Genomic DNA, 25,163 nt, shown 5'->3' with positions numbered 1-25,163 from the left:
GTGAGAAGCATACAAAATGAGCGTGCGTGCGTGCGTGCGTGCGTGCGTGTGTAGTTTCATCAGGCAGGAAGGCGACACCACTATAATATTTTGTGACAAATGGAGTACATGTGTTAAGCGGCTCCTGTTTCACCTCTGCTCTCACTCCTGGAAATAGATTTGATCGATGTAATGGGAGCGGATGCAGAGAGGCTCGAATTTGAGATGCCAGAATAATACACGGCTACCTGCAAGCTGCTCCTTTTCGTCTGAAATCTAAACTCCTGTAGGTTGTTGCATCATTCTAACTAGCACAAGGGGTGGTATTCATGTCATATCCTTGATTATTGTCTCCTCTCCTAGTACTGTGGGTGACTCTATGATGTAGTGATTATGGAGGGAAATCTATTCGTTATAATCATCAACTTATAGCACTTTGTATCCTTTTAAACCCTATACTTAGTCCCCAAGGTTTTCCCTCTACACCACATCTCTTCACCAAAAACAGCGAGACAAGATGTTGCAACTGAGCTTGTAGATTTGCTATTTTCACCAGATGTTTGCTTATTTTCTCCTAATGTTCACCTGCTTTCTCCTAATGTTCGCCCACTGCATCAGAGATGCAAACAACACAAAAAATGTGCGAGAAACAAAAAGAATAACATTGAAAACATAAAATGATTTATGAGTTTTGATAATAAATTGAAACACACAAACCGGCTGTAATCGGGTACTTACTGTAGGCTACATGATGCAGGTCTAAAAACTGTGTATTTTGAGGCGTGATTTAAAAGGGAACACTGCACTTGCTAGCCTAGTCTCCTCAGCTAGGTCATTTCAAAGATCTACACAGGGTCTAATCTCCTCCCTGATGTCAGGGTCTCTGATGCTGGTGAAGGCCGTGGACAAATACATACAATTTTGGGGGTCCTTGACATGAAAAAGTGCTGGACCGAGCCGTGCCTTAGGGCCGAATAAAAGTCGGTTCGGCTCTGTAGAGCCTTCAATGTGACGGGGGGGGGGGGTACCGCCCTAAAGTCGGCTCTTCGGTGCTACTGAAAATTTCTGACGAGCCGAAATCATTTCGGCACTACAGCCGAACGATTCATACTCCTAGTATGAATCGGCCCTTAAAAGTAACCAAGTGTTTGAGAGAGATTTAGAGATTTTCAAGTGCAAGCCCCGTCGTCTCATGTTATGAGACATCACTACATGCTTGAACACTATTTAATTTGGCTGTTAATGTTGCTGTTGTAATCACCGTATTGAAATGAGCCACTAATGGCCCGTCTGGGCACCTAAGCTGCCGAGCCAGCTGGACGGCGTGCTGTGGTTTCGATGACCGAGCACGACGGCCTTTGCCGCGTGGCACTCCGCATCTCTCTCCCCCTTTCCTGTCTGTATACTGTTCCATATCAATAGGCATAAAGGCAGAAAAAGCCCCAAAAACAAATCTAAAAAAAAAAAGAAAAAAAAAAGAAATTAGACACTAATTGGCCCTTATTTAAATATTTGATTGGTTACTTCGTATTCAATGTCGAATCATTTGTAATTACGGCTTGAGAACTACTGATTTAGAAGGCATTTTGTAGAAATGTGCTCTTCTGGTTTTAATTAACAGCCTGAATGCTTCATCCTGAACTAATTGGTGACGGCTAAAGTGTTTTTTTTCCTTTTTTGAGAGAGTATGTGGAGCTGCAGTAATCTAGACCGGGAGGAGATGTACGTGTAGGAGGTGGAGAAATGTCTCAGCCCTGAGGAGGCGTCTGCTTGTAAAATAACTGTGTTGTTGAGAAAGAGAATCGGAAGCAAGTAGGAGCCTGTGTGCACGTTGTGGAAGTAATGATGAGCGCTCGCTGCTCCTGCACAGCGTCTGAGGGAGTGTAAAAAAACAAAACGTGAATCTTCATAGGATCACTTTTATACTCTCAGAGTCTCAGTTAAAACTCTGTGTTTTACTGTGTGTACCATGATGATTATGACCATTACAAAAGGACCCAGAGTCGACTGAAGCACTCTCCTATATCAGCCGTCGGCTACTCTCAGCTCCATTACACACAAGTGGGGAGGAAATTACAACTGCCGGCAATCTAAAAGAGATTTCACACAAAGTGATGTGTTTTTGTTTTTTTTGTTTTTTCATGGCAAAGTTCTCTGAGACTCATAAAATAGGCAGGCATGCAAACCCCCTATGTTTTAAATGAGATTTTTTTGTTTTGTATTTCCTTTAAAGTTGTTCTCATCAAAAGCATCTTTGTATACTTAGAAAAGCGCTATATAAATTCCAGATATTATTATCATTATTATTATTATCATTGTCTCCACCAGGCCGAAGGCATGGGGAGAGAGTATGTTTTGCACTCCGTCCGTGTGTGTGTGTGTGTCCGTCCGTGTGTGTGTCCGTCCGTCCGTCCTTCCGTCCGTCTGTTACCAGCTAATCTCCGGCACCGTTAACCTGGTCGATGCCAAACTTTGCACACACACTCCCTGGATGCCAACGATGAACCTCTGCCCCGCATTTTCCAGAACGGCCTGTTATAGCGCCAGCATGAGGCAGCTTTTCACATTTTTTACCTAAAACTGCACCGATCTGCGTGAAACGTTGCATGCACACTCCCTAGAGGCCAAGGACAAACCTTTGACCTGCATTTTCCGCATCTGTCTTTTATAGCGCCACCAGGAGGCCGACTTTTGTAAAACACATTTTTTGATATTACTCCTCCAGATTCTGTCCAAAAATCTCACAAATCGTTACACAGTATCTCTATGGTCATGTGCTCAAGTCGGATCTGTCTGATATTTCATATTCCATCCTAATTGGCTATAATTGGCTTTCACAGTTTGCAAGATTGCCCCGGTTTGAACAAAAGCCTCAAATCATGAACGCAGCATGCAATTTACGTGAAATCTTTCACACATTTTCTTACTAGGCTGAGGAATATATCCCACCCTTTTCACATTGGCCTGTTATAGCGCCACCAACAGGTTGATTTTTGCAAAACACATTTTTGGAACAAAATGCCTCAAGTCATCCAATTGCCATCAAAGGCAAACATGTTTATATTACTCCTAAACATTTTGCCAAACATCTCACACAGTCCTATCCTCCTGGTGGAGACCTGTGCCCAGAAGGGCACTTTTTCTAGTTATCATTATTGTCTCCACCAGGCGCCAAAGGCATGGGGAGAGAGTATGTTTTGCACTCCGTCCGTGTGTGTGTGTGTGTGTCCGTCCGTGTGTGTGTCCGTCCTTCCGTCCGTCTGTTACCAGCTAATCTCCGGCACCGTTAACCCGGTCGATGCCAAACTTTACACACACACTCCCTGGATGCCAACGATGAACCTCTGCCCCACATTTTCCAGAACGGCCTGTTATAGCGCCACCATGAGGCAGCTTTTCACATGTTTTACCTAAAACTGCACCGATCTGCGTGAAACGTTGCATGCACACTCCCTAGAGGCCAAGGACAAATCTTTGACCTGCATTTTCCGCATCTGCCTTTTATAGCGCCACCAGGAGGCCGACTTTTGTAAAACACATTTTTTGATATTACTCCTCCAGATTCTGTCCAAAAATCTCACAAATCGTTACACAGTATCTCTATGGTCATGTGCTCAAGTCGGATCTGTCCGATATTTCATATTCCATCCTAATTGGTTATAATTGGCTTTCACAGTTTGCAAGATTGCCCCGTTTTGAACAAAAGCCTCAAATCATGAACGCAGCATGCAATTTACGTGAAATCTTTCACACATTTTCTTACTAGGCTGAGGAACCTTTTCACATTGGCCTGTTATAGCGCCACCAACAGGTTGATTTTTGCAAAACACATTTTTGGAACAAAATGCCTCAAATCATCCAATTGCCATTAAAGGCGTATGAAGAAATGGCACCCTTTTCACATTGGCCTATTATAGTGCCACCAGGCACTCTGCATTTCCTCAACAAAATGAAGAAAATTGTTGCAAAAAACTAACAAACAAAAAAACATGTTTATATTACTCCTAAACATTTTGCCAAACATCTCACACAGTCCTATCCTCCTGGTGGAGACCTGTGCCCAGAAGGGCACTTTTTCTAGTTAGAAATAGATCACCTATAGGTGACAAATACAAATCCAATGTGTTGGCTGGGCTACTCAAAGCTAACAGATGCATGCCTACTTAAAGTGAAAGTCTCATGCATGCTGGCTAGTTAAAGTGAAAGAGTGATTGAGTGCCTATAGTCAGAGAATATTGTCAGAATAATGTAGACAAATCTGGGAATACATTTCTTACCAAGAACTTTCTTCACCAATGTGTTTGTAAAAGTGTCCACTAACATATTAAACCATTGGTTTCTATTCAGCCACCCTAGGGGAATTTTTGACAGCTGCTGAAAGTTGGGGTATACCATCAACAACCTATATAAGGCAAAATGTTCTAAATTTCATTATGCTTTAAGTAGCAGCCATGTGACGTGTCAAACTAGGAGGTTTCATGATACTGAATCCATTCCAAGCATTCGTTTTGCACGAAAAACAGTCCTTGGGCCAAAAAACGGCCATAGCGGTCACAAATGTGATGTGGTCAGCACATCTGCGCAAGTGGATATGGCCAAATCCCAGACTACTCAAAGCAAAAGGGTGTGCCTAAGAGGGGTCCGGGCTGGGGGTGTGTCCTCTCTGGATAGATACACTGTGTCATTATGACATCATAGACTTCATACACAAAGCGAAAGACACAAAGCGAAAGAGTTTGATTTAAGCAATATTACACGAGAGGGTGTGTTTTAACTTGATTATTGCCACGACAGTGATGCGGTCAGGAACGAGACGTAGTCGAGTTCCGCAAGCATCACTGAAGTGGCAATAATCACATTAAACCACACCCTCGAGAGTTTGCTAGCGCTCTGGGAAAACAGAGCAGCTGAATTATTTGTTTTGATTAAGTGGTGAATGGTGCTGGTTTAATCCACGGCTAGAAGGCTGTTTCAACCAATCAGATTGCTTCCTCGAAACAACCTGTGGTATAATTATTGTTTACCGATGCAAATAGCATGGGTACAGTCATGCATTTGCGCTAAAAGGATGTGGTGCATGTTTTGATATGCGGCGAGAATCAACTTTCGTAAATTAAAGATTTAGGAGAAAATTGCTAATAAAGCAGGTGGATGCAGGGATTTAAGTACAGCTGCGGAGCTGGTCAGGGATGAAATTGGATGTTGAAATTGAGGTTAAATGGACTTTCAAGGTAATACCATCTACAAGAAACGGGGATTAATAGGGGTTATGTTTGTCAATGAAATGTGAGTCCGTGACGGTCCATACTGAACCAATTAAGTGCCGTCTCATGTGTGCAGGTGTACATAGCTACGTTCGCTGTATCGGAGTACGCAGCCAGCTACTACAGAGCGGGAGGTAAACCTTTCAATCCTGTCCTGGGAGAGACCTACGAATGTGACCGACCAGATAAGGGCCTCCGCTGTGTCGCAGAGCAGGTGTGTATACATACGTACGGGCAAGTCTGTCACCATCACCACTGAGCACGCATACACACACTAGGGCATTAAGCAACTAGTCGACTAGTTTATTGGTCGACTAGTAAATCCACTAGTCGACCTTGTTGGTACTAGTTGACTAGTTGATTAGAAAATAAATAAATAAAGGTTTATTTTTTTTATTTTTTCCCTGATTTTGTAGGCCTCAAGATCTGGTAGATTATAGTTATAGTCACCAATGTACACAGTTTTTAAATGTACAAACATTTATTTAAACCCCCCCCCCCCCTTTTTTTCTTTCTTTCTTTTTTACATAATAGGTAGTTAAACAACTAGTCGACTAGTAAACTAGGCAACTAGTCAACTAGTAAAAATGACTAGAAGTGAATGCCCTAACACACACACACGCACACACACACACACACACACACACACACACACACACACACGGAACACATTTAATTCCCTTTCACCCAAATTGAATTACTCTACTCTTTCTTCCGCAGGTCAGCCATCACCCGCCTATCTCCGCATGCCATGCCGAATCTAAAAACTTCACGTTATGGCAAGGTAGGAAAAACTCGGAAATGCTCTGTAAAGGAGTTTTGGAATAAATGGCGCATCACAGGGCCGGATTAACACCTCTGAGGGCCCCTGGGCACTGAAGCTCGAAGGGCCCCCCTTCACGCGCGCGCAACATTTTTGCTGTTTTGGAGCCGTTTTGGGGCAGTTTTAGGCCGTTATATTGGCCTATTTCCGGTCGCCTACCCCCCCCAGAGTGACAGCCAATCTAGCACATTGTTGCTGCTTTACACACAATTGCACTTTTCAGCTGCCCTTCTCACCAACAATAAAACACTAATCTTTTTAGACACCATTTATTTCATTCGGATTAGCAGGGACATTTTCTGTGGAGCTAAAAAAATATATATATATATATATAATCTTTTTTTTTTTTTTTTTAGAGGCCCCTGGTGCCCAAGGGCCCCTGGGCACGTGCCCATATGGTAGATCCGGCCCTGCATCACGGTATAGTTCAGACGGGCATAGAAGTCGAGCCGGGCTCCACATACACGGCCACGGTTCTAAATGGTTCAATCTACTTGGTCTATTTAACCCAGTTTTCTGAAAAACCTCATGTTTCTATATCAGTGGTGCTCAATATTTCATGTCAAGGACCCCAAAAATTATCCGTATTTGGCCGCCGACCCCCATCTGAAAATATGTTGTTCCAGGGACCCCCCCACCCCAGAAGCAAAGATTTGAGTTAAAAACATTCGCTCTGAAAGAATTTTATTTCAAAAATAGCAGACCTACAAGCTCGTAGCGCGCCACTTGGTGGCGCGCTATGAGCTTGTAGATCTGCTATTTTTCAATAGCTAAAGCATAACATAATGCTAACACCAAAAGGGGTTCCCGCCCCAAAATGGGTTAAGCAGACCTGAGAAGAAAGCCTCGCTACACTCCAAATTAAATAAAAGTCCTTTTCACATAGATGTGATAGGTGTACCTCACATCTGTCTCACCCAGGCAGTCTTCCTCAGAGTGGCGCGCTACGAGCTTGTAGGTCTGCTATTTTTGAAAAATCGAAGAACGACTGACATAGAAACGTAGCTTTTTCAGAAAACTGTCAGGATGTAGAAGACATTTTTAGAATCTGATCTCAGGTCAAAATGGGTTAAGCAGTGTTGATTTTGACAGCAAACTTTGATTTTAGTTTTAGTCATAGTTTTTTGAATAGTTTTCATTTAGTTTTAGTCACATTTTAGTCACCTGGAATGTTTAGTTTTAGTCTAATAATTATCATACGATTTTAGACGACTAAATCTACAGTTGATTTAGTCGACTGAAATGTATTTTGGCGGGCCTTGATGGCGTCGTAATGGCTGATGTTACACTTGCTAAATATAGCCGATCTACAAGCTCACAACGCGTCGCAGCGCGGCGCGTTGTGAGCTTGTAGATCTGCTATTTTCAGCATGCAACCAAGTGTAAAATGACTTGTCTTTTTCTTATGCTGGATCTCTTGCTGGATGACTAGTCCCTTCCTAACATTTTAGTCTAGTTTTTATTTGTTGACGAAATTGTCAATATGTATTTAGTCTTAGTTTTAGTCATCATAGCTTAGTTTTCATTTGGTTACCATTTATTTATCATCAGTGAAAAAAGGTAGTCGACGAACATTTTTCGTCATAGTCGACGAAATCAACACTGTATTTAAGCAGACCGACATTCACTACAGTATTTCACGCTCGTCATGTCTTGCTGCTGCCACAATGACAGCTCATCAGTGTTCAAACTCCCTCCACCTCCCGCCTCCTACTTTAGTTTCACTTATAGCAGAGGTTTTCAACAGGTGGTCCGCAGACCACTGGTGGGCCGTGAAGGTATTTCATGTGGTCCCTGACCATGCATTTAGTAATGTAATGTAGGATTAAAAAATAATAATCTTTCCACTATAGTTGAGAGAAACAGTGAAGTGAATGACCTATGATGTGATGACCATGTGTCCATGTAGTCATTTTACTGACAAGTTGGAGGTCAAGAAATTCAACAGAAAAAGGAGAAGAGGGGGAAGTGCACCTGGCCTGTCTGGTTGAGTCATTATTATTAGGAAATTATTAGTAGTAAATGGACCATTTGTTTGTTGAGAAACAGTGGGATATAGTATACACATAATGGGATGCATAGCAAGTGTTCCAAAAGCACCAATCTTAGCCCATATAACCCCAAACAACACACAGTGGTCCCCAGGTTGATTCTAAGTCAGGGTGGTGGTCCCTCGTTCACAATCAGTTGGAAACCTCTGCTGCATTCACATGGAATCAGGCAAGCGGTAGACGGCAAACGGCACAACCTGCTGGGCGGCACGGAACGGTAAAAAAGATTCAATATTTTTAACATTGATGCCGTCTGCAGTTACCGTCGCCGGTTCTGGCTGCCGGGCCGTCCTGTTCCGTTTACCGTCCGGCTCCCGTCCACTAAAATGACTTCCGGTTTGCCGTCTACCGCTTGCCTGATTCCATGTGAATGCAGCATAATAAGCTTTCATGTTGGCATCATTACGTCATTCAATTCGGGTTCAATATATGTATATGTATTGTATCATCTTTTAATTTCTGTGTACTGTAGGTTTAGGTTCTGCCCTAAGAGGTTGTTATGTCTGTATGTCGATTGTTATGTCATTGCAATAACTGTAGGCTTTGCTTCAGGGGGGGGGTTTGTGATTTCAGAGTCTGTGTCATACTTGCACGGTTTATTCTGTAATATCACAGGGGCAGGCAAATGCATTGCCATGATATTACTGCAAAGAAATGCTTTTCATCTTGACATGCCGTCCGTGTCTGACTGAACCCATGTATTACAGTGAGAAAGAGAGGTGCACAAATGTGTGGGTCCAGGTGAAAACACTTCATTGTTAAGTATGAGATTCATTCATACTGCAAGCTATTTGCTCGAACTGTAATCTGGTCTGTCGTGGGTGGATTTTAAAGCTACAATCCGGTATTTATTTGTATGAAGGATTAACCAATCTATTCTGTATGGTAGAGTATGTTAACACAAGCACATGTGCACTGATTTAATGATGATGGTCTACGCTTGCATTGTGGTATTTTGACACCCATTGGTTGACAATGTGAATAAAGTTATTTGAAGCAGATGGCCGTAGGCGTAGATCCACAATATTGGCTGTAGTTCCGTCATTGTTATTGTTACCTCTTTCCACCAGGAGAGGGAGACAATGGACATAAAACGTGCAGGTTGTAGGCAGCTTTAACACTAGCGCGTCGGAGCGGTCAGGCTGACCGATTTTGAAATTTGGAAGTGGATTTTCTTTGCCCATGAAGTCCTGAGAAAGTTCCCCTTGCATGACTTTTTCTGTTATGTTCGATTCAAACCATCTCTGTTTTTTTTTCCATCTGAAACGTTTTGGAAATATGATTTTAGACATAATTCTACTAAAATGTCTGCTCTTTTGCGGTCCGTGGGACCGCTCTTAGAGCCCTCACCCTTTCTCCCCCACAAGCCGTGCTGTTCACACCTTCCTCCCGGCTGGAGACGGGCATTGTTCAAGCTAATGTGTCATTTGCATTCCAACCTACATGTGGAAGTCCACATGTAGGCAAACTTACATTACAAACTTACATAAACTAAATGTTGTTTTAGATGTTATATTTCTTATATGCGGTTTGCAGAAATAACGATGTCTGACTTTATTTCTCGAAACGGAAAAAGAAATATGTTGACTATACACACCATCTTTAGCATAATTATGTTGGAATAATAAAGTTTATAGCATTGTGACTATGTCGCGCATATTCATTTCATATATCAGCGCATCAAAAATATTTTTACTTTATTTTTCGGAGGGCACGCTAAACGAACAGTGTAAAAATGACATGAATCAATGACATGAATCATTCCAACGCGATAGACCTCCTTCCCTATAATGTATCCCCTCTATGGTATACTATGGTATGGTACAGAAACTAGCTATAGCTAGCGCTATATTGAATATATAGCGCTCACATCGTCACTATAATTATAGTTTGGTAAACTGAAATGAAAAAGAAAATAACTTTTCTGCACGCGACCAGTGGAACTGATTTCCACGCATCACGGCTCTCTTTTTTCTCTCTCCCTCCCTCTCTCGTGGAGAGGGAGAAAATATCCAAGTAACTGACGGTGAGGTATGCGGAAGTGCATTTTAGATAACGCTGTAGCACTATTTGTGGCGGTGATGCGTCACATGACTTGATCTATCCTATGGTGTATATATAAACCGTGCTGCTGCTACGGATCTCTCTGCTGGCACAATAAATCAAATATATATAAATGACATCGATCATAGGCGGCGGCTAGGCCAGGCTTAGCCTTCCCAACAATTATGCTGGGTATTTTTAAAATATATATAGGCTAATATGTGGCTAGCCGGCCGCTCCCAAACTCCCAACTCCTTTGTCTGTAGCCTAAACTTTTCTGATTTGCACGCACGCACGCACAGCTGTCGCGCATATTCATTTCATATATCAGCGCATCAAAAATATGGTGAAATATGGTGTGTTGACTGACTGGCGTATTGTTTCCACCTATCTATTGAGCATAGCTAAATAAATACATGTTGAAAAATAACTTTGAGTTGTCCTGTCGAGTTGAAACGCTGCCTTGAATTAGTTGGAATGTGACATTTAGAAGACAATGGCAAGTCGTCAACCCCCCGCCACGGGGGGAGAGGTGTGAAGAGATGCAGGGAGAGAGTGGCCAATGGAATTGCACGAAAAACACCGGTCAGCCTGACCGTTAGCCGTCATAGTAGTAGTGATTTTAATTCAGACATGCTAGTGTTAAGCATGACCTTTTATCTAGAGTGTTTGTGGTTCACTGTGTGTGACATTGATGTTCAGGATGGCATTTTTTGGGGGGGGATTCCCGTGGGATTCCCGCAGGTTGGGATTCAAATTTGTATTAATCCGCTAAATCCGGTATTGGGATGGGAATGAAAAGTCAACGGGAGGGGGCGGGAGTGGGAATGATCATCAAGTAGCAATAATATATTACCACAGATGGGATGGGATAGGATTCATTCTACCAGGGATGGGATGGGATGGGAGTCATTCTATCAGGGATGGGATGGGATGGGAGTCATTCTACCAGGGATGGGATGGGATGGGAGTCATTCTACCAGGGATGGGATGGGGTGGGAGTCATTCTACCAGGGATGGGATGGGATGGGATGGGAGTCATTCTGTTGTGGGATTATTAATACTCCTAACAGAGACTTTAAGAAATAATCGAGGTAGAGAGTGGACTGAAACAATGTCACGTTTATTACAAGGAGTGGTCTGTACCAGCCCAGGGAGGTGCACGGATGCAAGCCTCCCTCGCTGTAGTCATGAGTCTCTCTTATACACAGTGAAGGAACACAAATACATTTGAGGTGTGGTCAGTGGATATGGTCAAACATGGGTCTTGGGTAAGAATAGGTCATCTTGACAGACAATCAACAGGTGGAAGCCTTGCTCCAGGCAGTGTAGTATTTTCTGCCACTACAGTCCATCCTATTTCTCGTTGTAAATTAAAATTCCCAATATTAATTTATACCAAGGAACATGAGATACTATACTGTCTGCAAATTTACTACAAAAAGATGACTTATATATGGACTATCTCCTAGAGTAAGAAAGGTTTACATTTAAGTGTATTCAATGTTCACCCACATGATAATTTTCTTTTTATTACACACAACTTCTGATGGCTGGTAGGGGCGAAAACCCTTTTCCTTCTTATTGGGAAATTCCAACCTACGACCCTCGATTTGTCTTGAGCGATCACTCATAAGCCAGCATCAGGTGTAGTCTTTTTCCGTGGTTCTTTCCTCCATGCAAATGTTCTCCTCTCCTTATGTTTCTGTCACAAGTTGTGGCATGGCATTTTAGTCTTTTTTCCCCATGGTGGGCCCAGTATATCCGGCTCCCATCGCTTTCACTGGGGGGTGACTGCGGGGATTGAATGCGTGTGGGCCTTGTAGGGACGTCTGGAGTCTCTGGACGGACATGATGATGTGGCTTGGCTCTCATTGGTGTCACTGGCCCATGTGACATATTTATATGTCTGTCAGGTTTCTTAGAGGGAGAACAACTTGCAGGTAATTTTGTTCACTTGAATTATTTCCACCGTGGTTAAAAAGGTGGTTATACAAAATTCATTTCAATATTATTATTATTATTATTATTATTTTACATTAATTGTCTTCAGCTTCAGCTTGTTATGTAGACAGCTCTAGAATTGCACTTTATGTAGTCATAGCACTTTATAGTACACATGTATAATATATTATATAGTATAGTATGTATAGTTTACATAGATACTCCAATGTTACGTTCTTAGTTTACGCATGATTCATGATAACTACTTTTTATACATGTGATGTATGCCATGCTTTTTGTTATTGCTTAATGTAAGTCGCTCTGGATTAAGAGCGTCTGCTAAATGCCTAAATTGTAATTCATATAACACTAGACTGACGTCAATGTATGTGTGTATATTTACCCATCATACAAACCCAAATCCTTTTAGTGCTTTCTCCGGCTGTCTTCATTTGCTTGTTTGTTTTTTCCCTTGTTTAAACACATCTCCTGATATGTTTCTCTTAATTTATTGGATTTCAGAGCTGGAAAAAAACAAAACAACACACTACCCCTATTCTAAAACATTTGTTCTATACTTTTCCCCAGATGATAATACATAATTAGGAATTTATTAAGATCTATCTTGATCACAGTTGATCACAATCTTTCACAGTCTGATTTATGGTTAACTCCCTCTCTTATGGTTATTAGCTATATTGACAGGTTACACATTATTGCATCTTTACACTGTATTTCATCACTACTAGTATCCTCCTGTCAATACAAATATTTCAATAATGTATGAGATCGTGTGGGAGTGAGTGGGTTCTTACCTTGTCGATGCAATGTCTATAGATACTCATTTTTCCCTTTGTCCTTCCTCCTGTAATTGCATTGTATCACAACACTCTTCCTAGACGAGTTATTCTAAGTTTTTAGTAAGTTAGTCAATATCGCCATATTAACCATGCCATGCACACTGGGAAAGGAAGATATTCATTAAATTGTCAACACATTTAGACCATCTCATTGATTCACCATCCAGTCCTGGAAAGTAGGAAAGAACAATTTTCATTAGAATGACTTCACCTAAAAATAACACTGTTGTACACAGTGATACCTTAAAACATTTTACTTACTTATAGGCCTACTCGATAAACATCACATTCCACACATACCCGGGCCATTCATTCTCCACACTTGCCACTGCGTAGGTCTTCATTCTACTTTCGCTCCATATCACACCAAATCTGTGTAGTGGCCTAACCCATAGGTCGCCACTTGACCCCCGGCTGGGCCCCACCTGTCTGCTTAACTTGGTTGGTAGGTTGCTGACAGTGTTCTCATAGAACATCAGCTGTGCTGTCTCCAATTTCTTCTTTTTCATGAAGTCCTGTGAGAGTGCGTTCCTCTCAGCATGCAATGCGTGACCCCACACCTCAGTCAAAGGTCGGGTTTCCCAGCCAATGCAAGAGGTCATAACACTGTAGATTGCAGGGAGCAGGCCATTGATCAAGGAGGTTTTTAACAAGTCATTGTAAGCGGGGTTGTCTAGTGGCACACCACAGTGCTTCTGAAAGCAGTTCTCCAGTCTATTTCTGTAGGTGTCACAGGTTTCATCAGGCCATTGCTTAGTGCTGTGAATTCTTGGCCAATCAGTGGGTACTGGAAATGCTGCTTTGATGCTGTCAAAAAGACCACCGTGATTCAGCAGCTGTCCAGTGACAATGTGATTTTGTGCTCCATTCACATCAAAATGTTCCCTGAGATGTAGCCATTTTAATCCAAAGACTTTGCGAAATACAGATTCGAGCATTCTTGCCGATGGCTCATACATCTCAATCAAGTCTAACACAGCTGCACACCAGCGCTCCATGTTGACTTTGTGGTCTGGAAGGTCCTTCATGATGTCTTTCAGTTCATCAGGTGTCCAGCGTCGCTGCACATGTACTGTTGAAGACTATGTGTCTATTTCTGAGTGCTGTGCCCCAGTCCCCCGATGAGGATGAGGTTCTGGATATGGAATGAATGGAAATAGCTTCCTTGGACAAAGTCTCTGTGACAACTGCTCCCCCCTGTCCTTGATTGTTTTTGAGGGGTTCAGGTTGTTCATGGTTGTTGCTGTTGTCTGCGGGCCAGGACAATATGTCTGAATAGAAGAAAAGCCTTTTAACTTTTATAGCAATACTGGATTCCTTCTCAGTATCAGGCATGGGGCAGTGCGGCATAACGTCGTCAAAGACGGTGTTGGTCTTTCTAAATCTGATATTTTGGGCAGCAGCTGGTATTTTATGCTATGTTGGAGCCTATGTGTTCATCACATATGATGACTATGACCACTTCTTTGAGGATGTGTATACCTTTATCCCTGCTGTGACCATCATCGCTGTCGGAGCCCTCTTGTTCATTATTGGACTCATTGGATGCTGTGCTACAGTACGAGAGAGCTACTGTGGACTTGCAACGTTTGTGATCATCCTTCTGCTGGTGTTCATGACGGAAGTGGCTGTGGTGGTTCTTGGATATATTTACAGAGCAAAGGTTGAAGATGAGGTTAACGGTTCCATCCGGAACGTGTATGACGAGTACAGTGGCACCAACAGTGATGCCCCGAGCCGTGCCATCGACTATGTGCAGAGACAGCTTCAGTGCTGCGGAATCCACAATTACTCGGATTGGATGAACACTCGCTGGTTTAATGAAACTAAAAACAACAGCGTCCCCATTAGCTGCTGCAAAAGTAATACAGAAGCCTGCACTGGATCTCTTGCTCATACTGAAGACCTCTACCCGGAGGGATGTGAAGTTCTAGTTGTGAAGAAACTAAAAAAATCATGATGTATGTCATCTGGGCTGCACTAACATTTGCTGCAATTCAGATGCTGGGGATGCTGTGTGCATGTGTGGTACTCTGCAGGTGGAGCCGAGACCCCGCCTACGAACTACTCATCACTGGGGGAACCTACGCATAAAGTTTCCTTCTAACAATAATACGTTCACAGACGTGCACTAAGAGTGACTTAAACCGGTTTTGACCGAGAACATGAAAACAAACTATTTTACATACACTAACATCTTACCTTTTTTTTTTTTTTCCCTTTTACCTTTTGTTTTTCAAAAAGCTATTGGCCAAATTATTTGAATGGTCAATGGGGAATGAGATTTTACATGTAATCTGCTGCTGTGACTACCTACGTTTTACCCTTTGTTTGAGGTAAGTTAGAATGTGGTCGCTGGACCTTATACTGTATAGAATATGTGGACTGGGTACTTTCCTCATATGTCAGTTTGCACTATGTGTGTGTGTATGGTTTTGCAGTATTTTATAAATATTTAAATATAGTGTAGTACTTGAGTGAAAGAACTTCCCCATGTGTAGTCTAGTCTCCCCTGTACCTGTATCTGAATTACTGCTATTACTACTGGTTTGAGTGGAACCAACTCTTCACAAGCAGTACGTGTTCTGTTACTGTAAACAGCAAAATAGGCGACATGAGGCCAGGTCCTTTGAAATAACATTAATTTACTCATCAGATCTTTCAGACAAATGTGGGCCCGCAATTCTACTCGGTACATCTACAATTTGACATGCAATCTAAAATGCCGTAGAGGTTTTGTTTGTTTATTGTTTCAGCAGCCTACTGAATGTAGTTTTAGAGGTTTGACAATATGTTGCCATAGACTCAAGAATGTAAATGAACTGTAGGGAAATTTGAAGGAAAAATGAATTTGAATTAAATTATGTAATGAATTAAATTATGTTCCAATGCTTAAAATGAATTTGAATTAATACACTTCTTAAACTATACATGTCCCCCCTCTGAGCACTTCTGTCGGATATAGATAGAATTTATCCATAGAATTGCTCATAATTGCTAGAACCATCGCTTTACTTTAAACATTTTTAATATTACCTAAGCTATTTAACAGCATCAACATCCTATTAACACTAAGCTATTTTACCCTATTCGTCACTTCCTCCTGCCAGTCTATCTATAATTGAAACAACGTGCTAGGTATGTTTTGTGCACGCAGATCTGCTATTTTTTTAAAATCCTTTTCCATCTTTCGGTACATTTTTTTTCCCTAACTTCAAATAAAATGATCTCACATCTATAAAGAAATAAACTAAGGATAAACACATCTAGGAATACATTTTGAAAAACACACCCTAACAATAAACTTTCTCCGGTAAGTAGGAAGGCCGACTTGGTTAAATGGTTTTTAACTGTTAAATCTTGTTCATTGAAAATAGCTGATCCACGGGTTCACTCAACTGATTTCTTAAAATAAAATGCTAGTATTTACATGACTCGTAACTTAAAATAGTATTTACATAACTCTCTTTGTTAAAATAGTATTTACATGACTCTGCTGTAGGTTTACACTATTATTGATATATTTATTGATATATAAATAAACACCATGATCAACTAGACATTCAAATTGAACCTCATAGCTTATCATACAAATGTGTATGCGTCTTAATTAATTGACCAGTATGCTTGCTGCTTGATTGTTTGATGGAAAGTCCAGATAATAAAAATCCTTCCTTCTAAAGTCCTCCTCCGTCACATCATTGCATGGACAAGTCCCTGTCTGAAACAAGGATGCCGGCTGGAAGCGACAACTGTTTACGCCCCTTTTTGGGATATTACAAGCCATATTCTATGTACAAAGATGAAGCTCGCACTTTCAACACTGGTAGTGTTGCTAACAGTAATGAAAACACAATCGGATTCAGAAATCCGGTTTGCACAGGTATCTGACCATTGTTTATACAAATAGGAAAAAGACTGACTACAATGCAACAGCAGCTGTAACCATGCACCGTCAGTGACAGTGCATGTGTGTATTACGCTATGTTACTGAAACTGTGGAGTATGCTGCACTTTGTAAAAATGGCAAAATATAACTCCTAACGTTGTTGACATGGGACTGATAGATCCCCCTGACTTATTTACAAAATCATTCCTGCATCCCAGGACTCATTACATTGATAATCTATTTACATCACTGCTTGGAATCAAGAATATAGTTAAGTGAAATGCCTGACCACGATCTCTAGCTGAATAAAGTGAGGTAGGAGAGGTATTAGGTAAATGTTGACTACAAAAATGAGCCAACAGGGCATTTGCCATGTGTGTGAATTATCCAACTATTAGGGGACCTTCTCTTGCCCCCCCCCCCCCCCCCCCAAACACTGATGCCTGTCAATCACACTGCTACTCTGAAATGAGGGGTGCAAATGGACACCTGGTTGGCGTAAGTGACATGTCATGCTGTGAAACTCTCCTTAATTAGAGAAACTAAACTGAACTGAAAACTGAACACTATGAGCTGTGATCAGGCTATTTCTGCGGACAAGTTTACATTTTGCGTGTCCCACACATTAACTGAAAATGCCTATGCTATCTTGCCTTAGGCGTTGGGGGGGCTGGTGAACTAGTCAAGCCCAATGATTTAGGTACCCCTTGATATGTGAGTCTTACTTACAATATGAGATACTCAGTAGTATACGGTATCTATCTGCCTGTGTTATATATATTCTTCAGTGCTCCTGGGCACGCATGGGAGGGAGACATGACGTCATGCCATCCACCGTTTCCGTAACAACAACTTATTTCTTACTTTACTGTTCCATACCTATGTCGTATATTACCTATTTGTTTAAGGGTGCTACAGTAGTATTTACGCATTTTAAATCTACATAATTAGTCAATGTATAAAGTCGAACCTTATGTGCTCATGCCAATTCTTTATCCCTATTTGCATGATGTCTCTGAGTGGCCATTGACCACTCTGCATTAAACATTACATAGGGAATCACCCCCTATTTGGCTGTGGGTTTGTCTGATTTGACCTATTTGTTCATTAATATTACGTTTGAATTAAGACCAATTTACTACAAGATTTGTGAGTCCTAAAACTCCCTTAATTCAGTTGTCTGATAGACTATTGACTATAGGAAAGTTGTATGATCATATTGACAAGCCAAAAAAGTATCTCATCAAGCTTGACGATTCCCCCCGCTTAAAGGACAGTGTCTTGTTACCCCCGTCGTAAAACTGCTTAATTTAGGCATGTAGCAGGGGTCGCTGCTCAACACGTAAAATGTCTTGAGACACTGTAGTAAAGTTGAATCAGATTGACCCCAAAAAGCAGTACTCCCTACTCACCCACTCACTATGACATCACCAATGGCCCACCATCGCAATCGCACGTACCTCGCCACAGAGTGGACGCACAGTGTTCCATCACATGAAAGGAAAAAGACAGTCATTAGTTCATCCCTGGAATGTTCCCTTTCCTCACATATAGTCCTCCATTGTTCATGCCTCTGTCCAAGTGCCTGCATGTCCATGTTCCCAAAATGTAATTCGGGAAATAGTCAATTCCCGCCTGTGTTGGGCCCCAAACCAACACACGCATACTGTTCAGACATCAAAGTGCGGAAACAGTCTGACTGTACATGTGACTTGCCGTGCGATGCGATAGGCGATCCATCTAATGGTCCCACAGTAATCAGGTTCCGTAACACAGCACTACTGATTTCTATGTCTGGTGAATCAACTTTGCCAATAATACCCTTTACATATCTAATTGCACGTCACTCACACTAACGTATGAGTTCTATGTCTCACTTTTTAGGTTCACACAATACTATTACTCAAATGCTCCTACGCGGTAATGCAAGTTCTCTCATGAGGGAATTGCGCTTGTCCATATGATCAACTCAACACAACTCCAAACCATGTCTTCCCTAATGGATGACCTGTCCGTATATGGGACCGTAATACTCATACGCATGTAGTTGAATACTGTAATTACTGGTTACTGTGTAGATTATGGTTATTACAAATCATACATTAACCACTCCAGCCCTATATACATTTTTTCCATGTTGCAAATAACTAATTTACAAGAACAACACATTGTGAGCTCGTAGATCTGCTTATTTTACAGTTATTTTATAATTAAAAATGAGACATTCTGCTAAATTGTTTTAGTTTTATAGTTTCTTAAATACAGCCACAGCCAACACTAATTTACTATTAAGCCTATATTTGAATTCTGGACATTTACTTGCTACAGAGTATTCCTATATCGTGTATGTATAAGTAACACATTTCAGAACCTTTCTCCACCACTCATATTACTGTAATAATAGACTTATTTACACTCACCCGACTTCCCAGCTCGACCCGTCCCAAGTGTGTCCACTCAGAGCAGCTGCTGTCAATGGTAGGGGAGAAGAACGGGGCTACTTTCTGAACTGCCTGTCCTGAAAAATGTCCCTTACTTGAATCTGATCTTAAGTTCCCTGAGGACCTCTCTAATCTTTCCACAAAAAATGCCATACCGATATATTCTGTATAGCGACAAAAACGAAAGGTTCCTAGGAAAAACACAAACAGGGGTCCCTGTCTTGACTGGGTAAAAATACGATGACAGTTACAAACATTACCTATTGTAAGGAGTTACTAATTACCTATACATTTCATGCTTTGAGTATAATTTTGCCTATCTATTTAGTCCAAATATAGACAGTGACAAAGCACAATTACACTCAACTTGCCGTGACTCTGGGAAATTGTTATATTGTCATTATTTTATAATAAGACGTAATAAGATAATATATATGACCATGATGATCAGCTAACCACGTTACTGTTTGTTAATTACTTTAAATACAAGACAGCACTTACTGGGTAGACCTGCTATTTTGAGTCTGCCGCTGACAACTGCTAACTGCTGTCCTACTAACCATGGGTGGTGACACTTAACTAAAATACCAGGACTACATTCTTCATACTTACTTGTTCACAACGCCACATTTATACTAGGAAATCACCATTTGACTTTTCACAAAAATAGTATTTTCCGTTCATCCACACGTACGTCCCACACACTTCCATTCCATACTCAACATTCCACATTCCACATTCCACATTCATACCTGCTGCTCGAGTCTTACGCGTTACTAGAACCTATGAATCAATCAATCTCAAGTTGCTGTTTCACCATTCTCTTTTAATCTTCCCTGTGGGCTGTTTGGTCCCAACAGGAGAGAAAAGAAAGAAAATAACGGTGGACGCTGTCTGTATGAAGTTTCTCTATATAAATGTCTATGAAAGACTGTTACCACTCGGCAACGATGGAATACGATGAGGAGGGACTGTCACCAGCTCCTTTAAATACGATGAATACGATGAGGAGGGACTGTCACCAGCTCCTTTAAATATGATGAATACGATGAGGAGGGACTGTCACCAGCTCCTTTAAATACGATGAATACGATGAGGAGGGACTGTCACCAGCTCCTTTAAATATGATGAATACGATGAGGAGGGACTGTCACCAGCTCCTTTAAATACGATGAATACGATGAACTAGTACTTTGTACGGCTGCATCTCTAACAACACAGCCTCAAAATACAAAATGTTGTACATTGAGTCAAAACACTCTTACCCCAAAGTTCGTTTAGGTGTTGTCCCTGTCGGACCAGCATCTCAGATCCACATGCACAGCGCTATCATCTGAAAAAGAGAATGCTGACGGACAGTAGAAACACGCTGCTCACCTGCGCCATAATTGTTGTGGGATTATTAATACTCCTAACAGAGACTTTAAGAAATAATCGAGGTAGAGAGTGGACTGAAACAATGTCACGTTTATTACAAGGAGTGGTCTGTACCAGCCCAGGGAGGTGCACGGATGCAAGCCTCCCTCGCTGTAGTCATGAGTCTCTCTTATACACAGTGAAGGAACACAAATACATTTGAGGTGTGGTCAGTGGATATGGTCAAACATGGGTCTTGGGTAAGAATAGGTCATCTTGACAGACAATCAACAGGTGGAAGCCTTGCTCCAGGCAGTGTAGTATTTTCTGCCACTACAATTCTACCAGGGATGGGATGTGATGGGATGGAAGTAATTCTACCAGGGATGGGATGGGATGGGATGGGAGTCATTATATCAGGGATGGGAGTCATTCTACCAGGGATGGGATGGGAGTCATTCTACCAGGGATGGGATGGGAGTCATTCTACCAGGGATGGGATGGGATGGGTTATTTTCCTGTTCTAGTGGGATGGGACGGGAGTGGAAATCCACTCCTGTGTCATCCTCTAAGGCAGACAACTGAATAATTGAAGACTGTAGACAAGTCACTGGAGCAGTCTTTTCCAACGGCTTCCTTCCCTAACATGTTAAGAATAGCAGCGCTTGAAAATAGAAAGGAGAGGTCGCACAGCTCACGATGCAAAAAGTACTGTTTGAGTTACCAACGTTTCGGCAAACAAATTGCCTTCTTCAGGGTATGTAGACCTACATGTAATTGTTTGCATGAATAGCAGCGCTGCGACTATCGATTACGTTCTTAGAATGATTGTTCTGCAGTTTAGTTCCATTGATCCACGTTGGATCAATATGGAACTAACGTAATATACTATAATAAGTTCTTATTGGTATAACATTTTAGTGCTTTGCCAAATATGTGGGGGCACACTTCGCGGCCCACAGTTGAGAAGTTGAGAACCGCTGTGGTAAACCACAGTAAACACTTACAGTCACATTTTAGTCACCTGGAATGTCTTAGTGTTAGTCTAATTTTAGTCGACTAAATCTACAGTTGATTTAGTCGACTAAAATGTATTTTGGCGGGCCTTGATGCCGTCGTAATGACTGTTTTTACACTTGCTGAAAATAGCCGATCTACAAGCTCACAACAACACGTTGTGAGCTTGTAGATCAGCTATTTTCAGCATGCAACCAAGTGTAAAATGACTGGATCTCTTGTCCACTAGTCCCTTTCTAACATTTTAGTCTAGTTTTTATTTGTTGACGAAATTGACAGTATATTTAGTCTCAGTTTTCGTCATCATATAATAGCTTAGTTTTTCATTTAGTTTCCATTTAGTTTTCGTCAGTGAAAAAAGGTAGTCGACGAACATTTTTCGTCTTAGTTTTAGTCGACGAAAACAACACTGGTGTAGTGCTGACCATTGCGATGTCCTGCTTGTGTGATGCAGACATGATGAGGTGTAGTGCTGCTGACTGACCATTGTGATGTCCCATCATGGTTGTGTGTGCAGACATGATGAGGTGTAGTGTTGACTGACCATTGTGATGTCCCATCATGGTTGTGTGTGCAGACATGATGAGGTGTAGTGCTGACTGACCATTGTGATGTCCCATCATGGTTGTGTGTGCAGACATGATGAGGTGTAGTGCTGACTGACCATTGTGATGTCCCATCATGGTTGTGTGTACCCTGCAGACATGAGGTGGAAGAACAAGTTCTGGGGGAAGTCCATGGAAATCGTTCCTGTGGGCACCACTCACGTAACCCTGCCCGGGTGAGTCCATCTGGACACCTCAGTGTCGGACCAGATAGTCTGTGCACTACATACGTACGTATACACGTACACAAACACATGCGCGCACACACGCGCGCGCGCGCACACACGTAATTCTTTGTAGGCTCTAATGCTATATCAACAAGTTGATGCAAAGATATTCAAATAGACTCTATGCACAGAAAATAACTCTTCCTACTTCCAGCCTACTTCCTTCACAGGTGTTACCGACGATATTCTATTCCATTCAGTGGTTCTCAGACTTTTTAATTTCAAGGACCCCTCATTAACTCTCAGAGTTACACAGCCGTACGGGGCCAATTTGGAACCCACTCAAGGACACTTTGAGACCCACTGGTGTAGCCAACACATTCACAATATTTTTGAACAGAGCCTTAACCCATTTTGACCTGAGATCAGATTAAAAAAATGTCTTCTACATCCTGACAGTTCGATTTTTCAAAAATAGCAGACCTACAAGCTCATAGCGTGCCACTCGGTGGCGCGCTATGAGCTTGTAGATCTGCTATTTTTCAATAGCTAAAGCATAACATAACACCAAAAGGGGTTCCCGCCAAAAATGGGTTAACCCATTCTGTACGGGAACCCCTGTTGGTGTTTCAAGCATTATGTTATGCTTTATCTATTGAAAAATAGATAAAGTGCCTCACCGAGTGCCGCGCTACGAGCTTGTAGGTCTATTTTTTTTTAAATCGTGAAAATGTGGCGCAAATCTTTGAATATATATTCTTTCAGAGCGAACGTTTGTAACTCAAATCTTTGCTTCTGGGGAGGTCCCTGGAACTACATATTGTGAGATTGGGGTCTGCGGCCAATTACATATAATTATGGGGTCCTTAGTTTGAGAACAACTGACATAGAAACACGTTTTTCAGAAAACTGTCGGACTGGCATTTGTAGAATCGTCATCAGGTCTAAACGAGTATCATCGGTAACAACATCGGTGAAGGAAGTATAGGGGAAGGGGTCCTGGCCCGGAAGTAGGAAGAGTCATTCTGTGTGCATAATAGAGCCTATATTGATTTTCCACAATCGACTAAATGGATTCGTCAGACAGACAGACGGACGGACGGACGTACGGACAGACGGACGGACGGAGCCTGACGGTCCTGTATCGTTCCCAACAGATCAGGAGACCACTACGAGTGGAACAAGGTGACGTCGTGCATCCACAACATCCTGAGCGGCCAGCGCTGGATCGAACACTACGGAGAGATCTGCATCAAGAACTCCAGCAGTGACATCTGCCAGTGCAAGATCACCTTCGTCAAGGTGAGGAAACGTTCTGATGGAGTATGGAATAAATGTTGATTTATAATGCACTTTTCGGACTTTCTATTTGAGGGGAAATCCAAGCTTACAGTATTAGTGAACTTTAGAAGAACTCCATACCCCCCACACACACGCACGCACGCAAGCGACGCACGCATGCACGCACGCACGCACGCACGCACGCACGCACGCACGCACACAATTAAATAAAAAGCAATTACTCCACAAAGTAATGTTTCAGAGTTAAACAAGGCCATGTAATTGATACATGTATATTACTGTAAGTGCAATATTACATTTTCTCTTTAACATATAAAACAAGTTAAGTGAAGTACTGAAATAGCAAAAACAGCCCATAGTCTAATATTAAGTCAGTCAGCCTCTCTCTCTCTTTCTCACCTCACACACACACTCTCACACCTCACACACACACACACGCACACTCCTCCCCAACACTGTTCATCGGCCAATTGTGGTGCTCCACGCGTGACCGCAACGCACACACACAATTCAGACACATGGGACTTTCAGCGCTATAACGTGCGTGCGTAGGTTGTCTCCTTACCGACTGTCTTCTGCCTGTTTGTTGCCTGCCTTTTATGTCTGCAATATGGTGAAGAATAGAATGCACAATAATCACAAGCACCGTGAAGGAGAGAGCCCAGCGGGGGCAATCACGCTCTTTTACATTACACATAATGACAGACATTAGCATTAGCCGACGCACATGACGCACCGTAATCAGTTGACTATTTTAACCCGTTCAGGGCGGGAACCCCTTTAGGTGTTTTAAGCATTATGTTATACTATAGCTGTTGAAAAATAGCAGATCTGCCGCGCTACGAGCTTGTAGGTCTGCTATTTTTTGAAAAATCGTGAAAATGTGGCACAAATCTTTGAATATATATTCTTTCAGAGCGAATGTTTTTTAACTCAAATCTTTGCTTCTGGGGTGTCCCTGGAACAACATATTTTCAGATGGTGGGGTGGGGGGGGTGGGGGGGGTCCGCAGTCAATTACATATAATTTTAGCTTGAAAACCACTGATAGAAACATGAGGTTTTTCATAAAACTGTCGTGATTTAGAAGACATTTTGGTAGAATCTGGTCTCGGTCCTAAACGGGTTAAGCAGGGTCTTTCTTTGTTCCTGGTCCTATATGGTGCTTCATGTGAGTTATACAGTACCTCTTCATCTTAAATATAAATAACTCACCTATGATTATCAACTCATTATTAGCCTACAGTGATTGGTGATTGGCACGGATCATGTCGATGCCCACTCACTCGGTAACGTGGTGCCCTATAATATAAATGCACAGTGCGTGGTCTGCATACATGTGTGCGTGTAGCGGCGGCGCTGGGCGAGAGCGAGATTGCGTGTGAGAGATAGAGAGAGATGGTCTGACTCGTCCAGCGCTTTG

At 42.0% G+C, this 25,163-nt stretch overlaps 1 protein-coding gene and 1 pseudogene across 5 annotated transcripts in view; both read left to right on the top strand.

Moving 5' to 3' along the window:
- Positions 1-25,163, top strand: part of osbpl3b (oxysterol binding protein-like 3b) — a 152,906-nt gene that overhangs the window by 114,121 nt on the left and 13,622 nt on the right. For all 4 annotated transcript variants that reach the window (XM_079504542.1, XM_079504540.1, XM_079504541.1 and 1 more), the window contains 4 exons: positions 5,320-5,457; positions 5,964-6,027; positions 22,370-22,448; positions 23,597-23,741. In XM_079504542.1, the coding sequence (XP_079360668.1) occupies positions 5,320-5,457; positions 5,964-6,027; positions 22,370-22,448; positions 23,597-23,741 (426 nt within the window). The remainder of the gene's footprint in view (positions 1-5,319; positions 5,458-5,963; positions 6,028-22,369; positions 22,449-23,596; positions 23,742-25,163) is intronic.
- On the top strand, positions 14,223-15,751 carry LOC306925614 (tetraspanin-3-like; annotated as a pseudogene). Its single transcript has one exon. The product of its transcript is annotated as a tetraspanin-3-like (transcript).

The sequence above is a fragment of the Electrona antarctica genome (genome assembly GCF_951216825.1).
Source record: "Electrona antarctica genome assembly, chromosome: 6".
Taxonomy (NCBI): Eukaryota; Metazoa; Chordata; class Actinopteri; order Myctophiformes; family Myctophidae; genus Electrona; species Electrona antarctica.
This window is presented reverse-complemented; position numbering and strand designations above follow the sequence as displayed.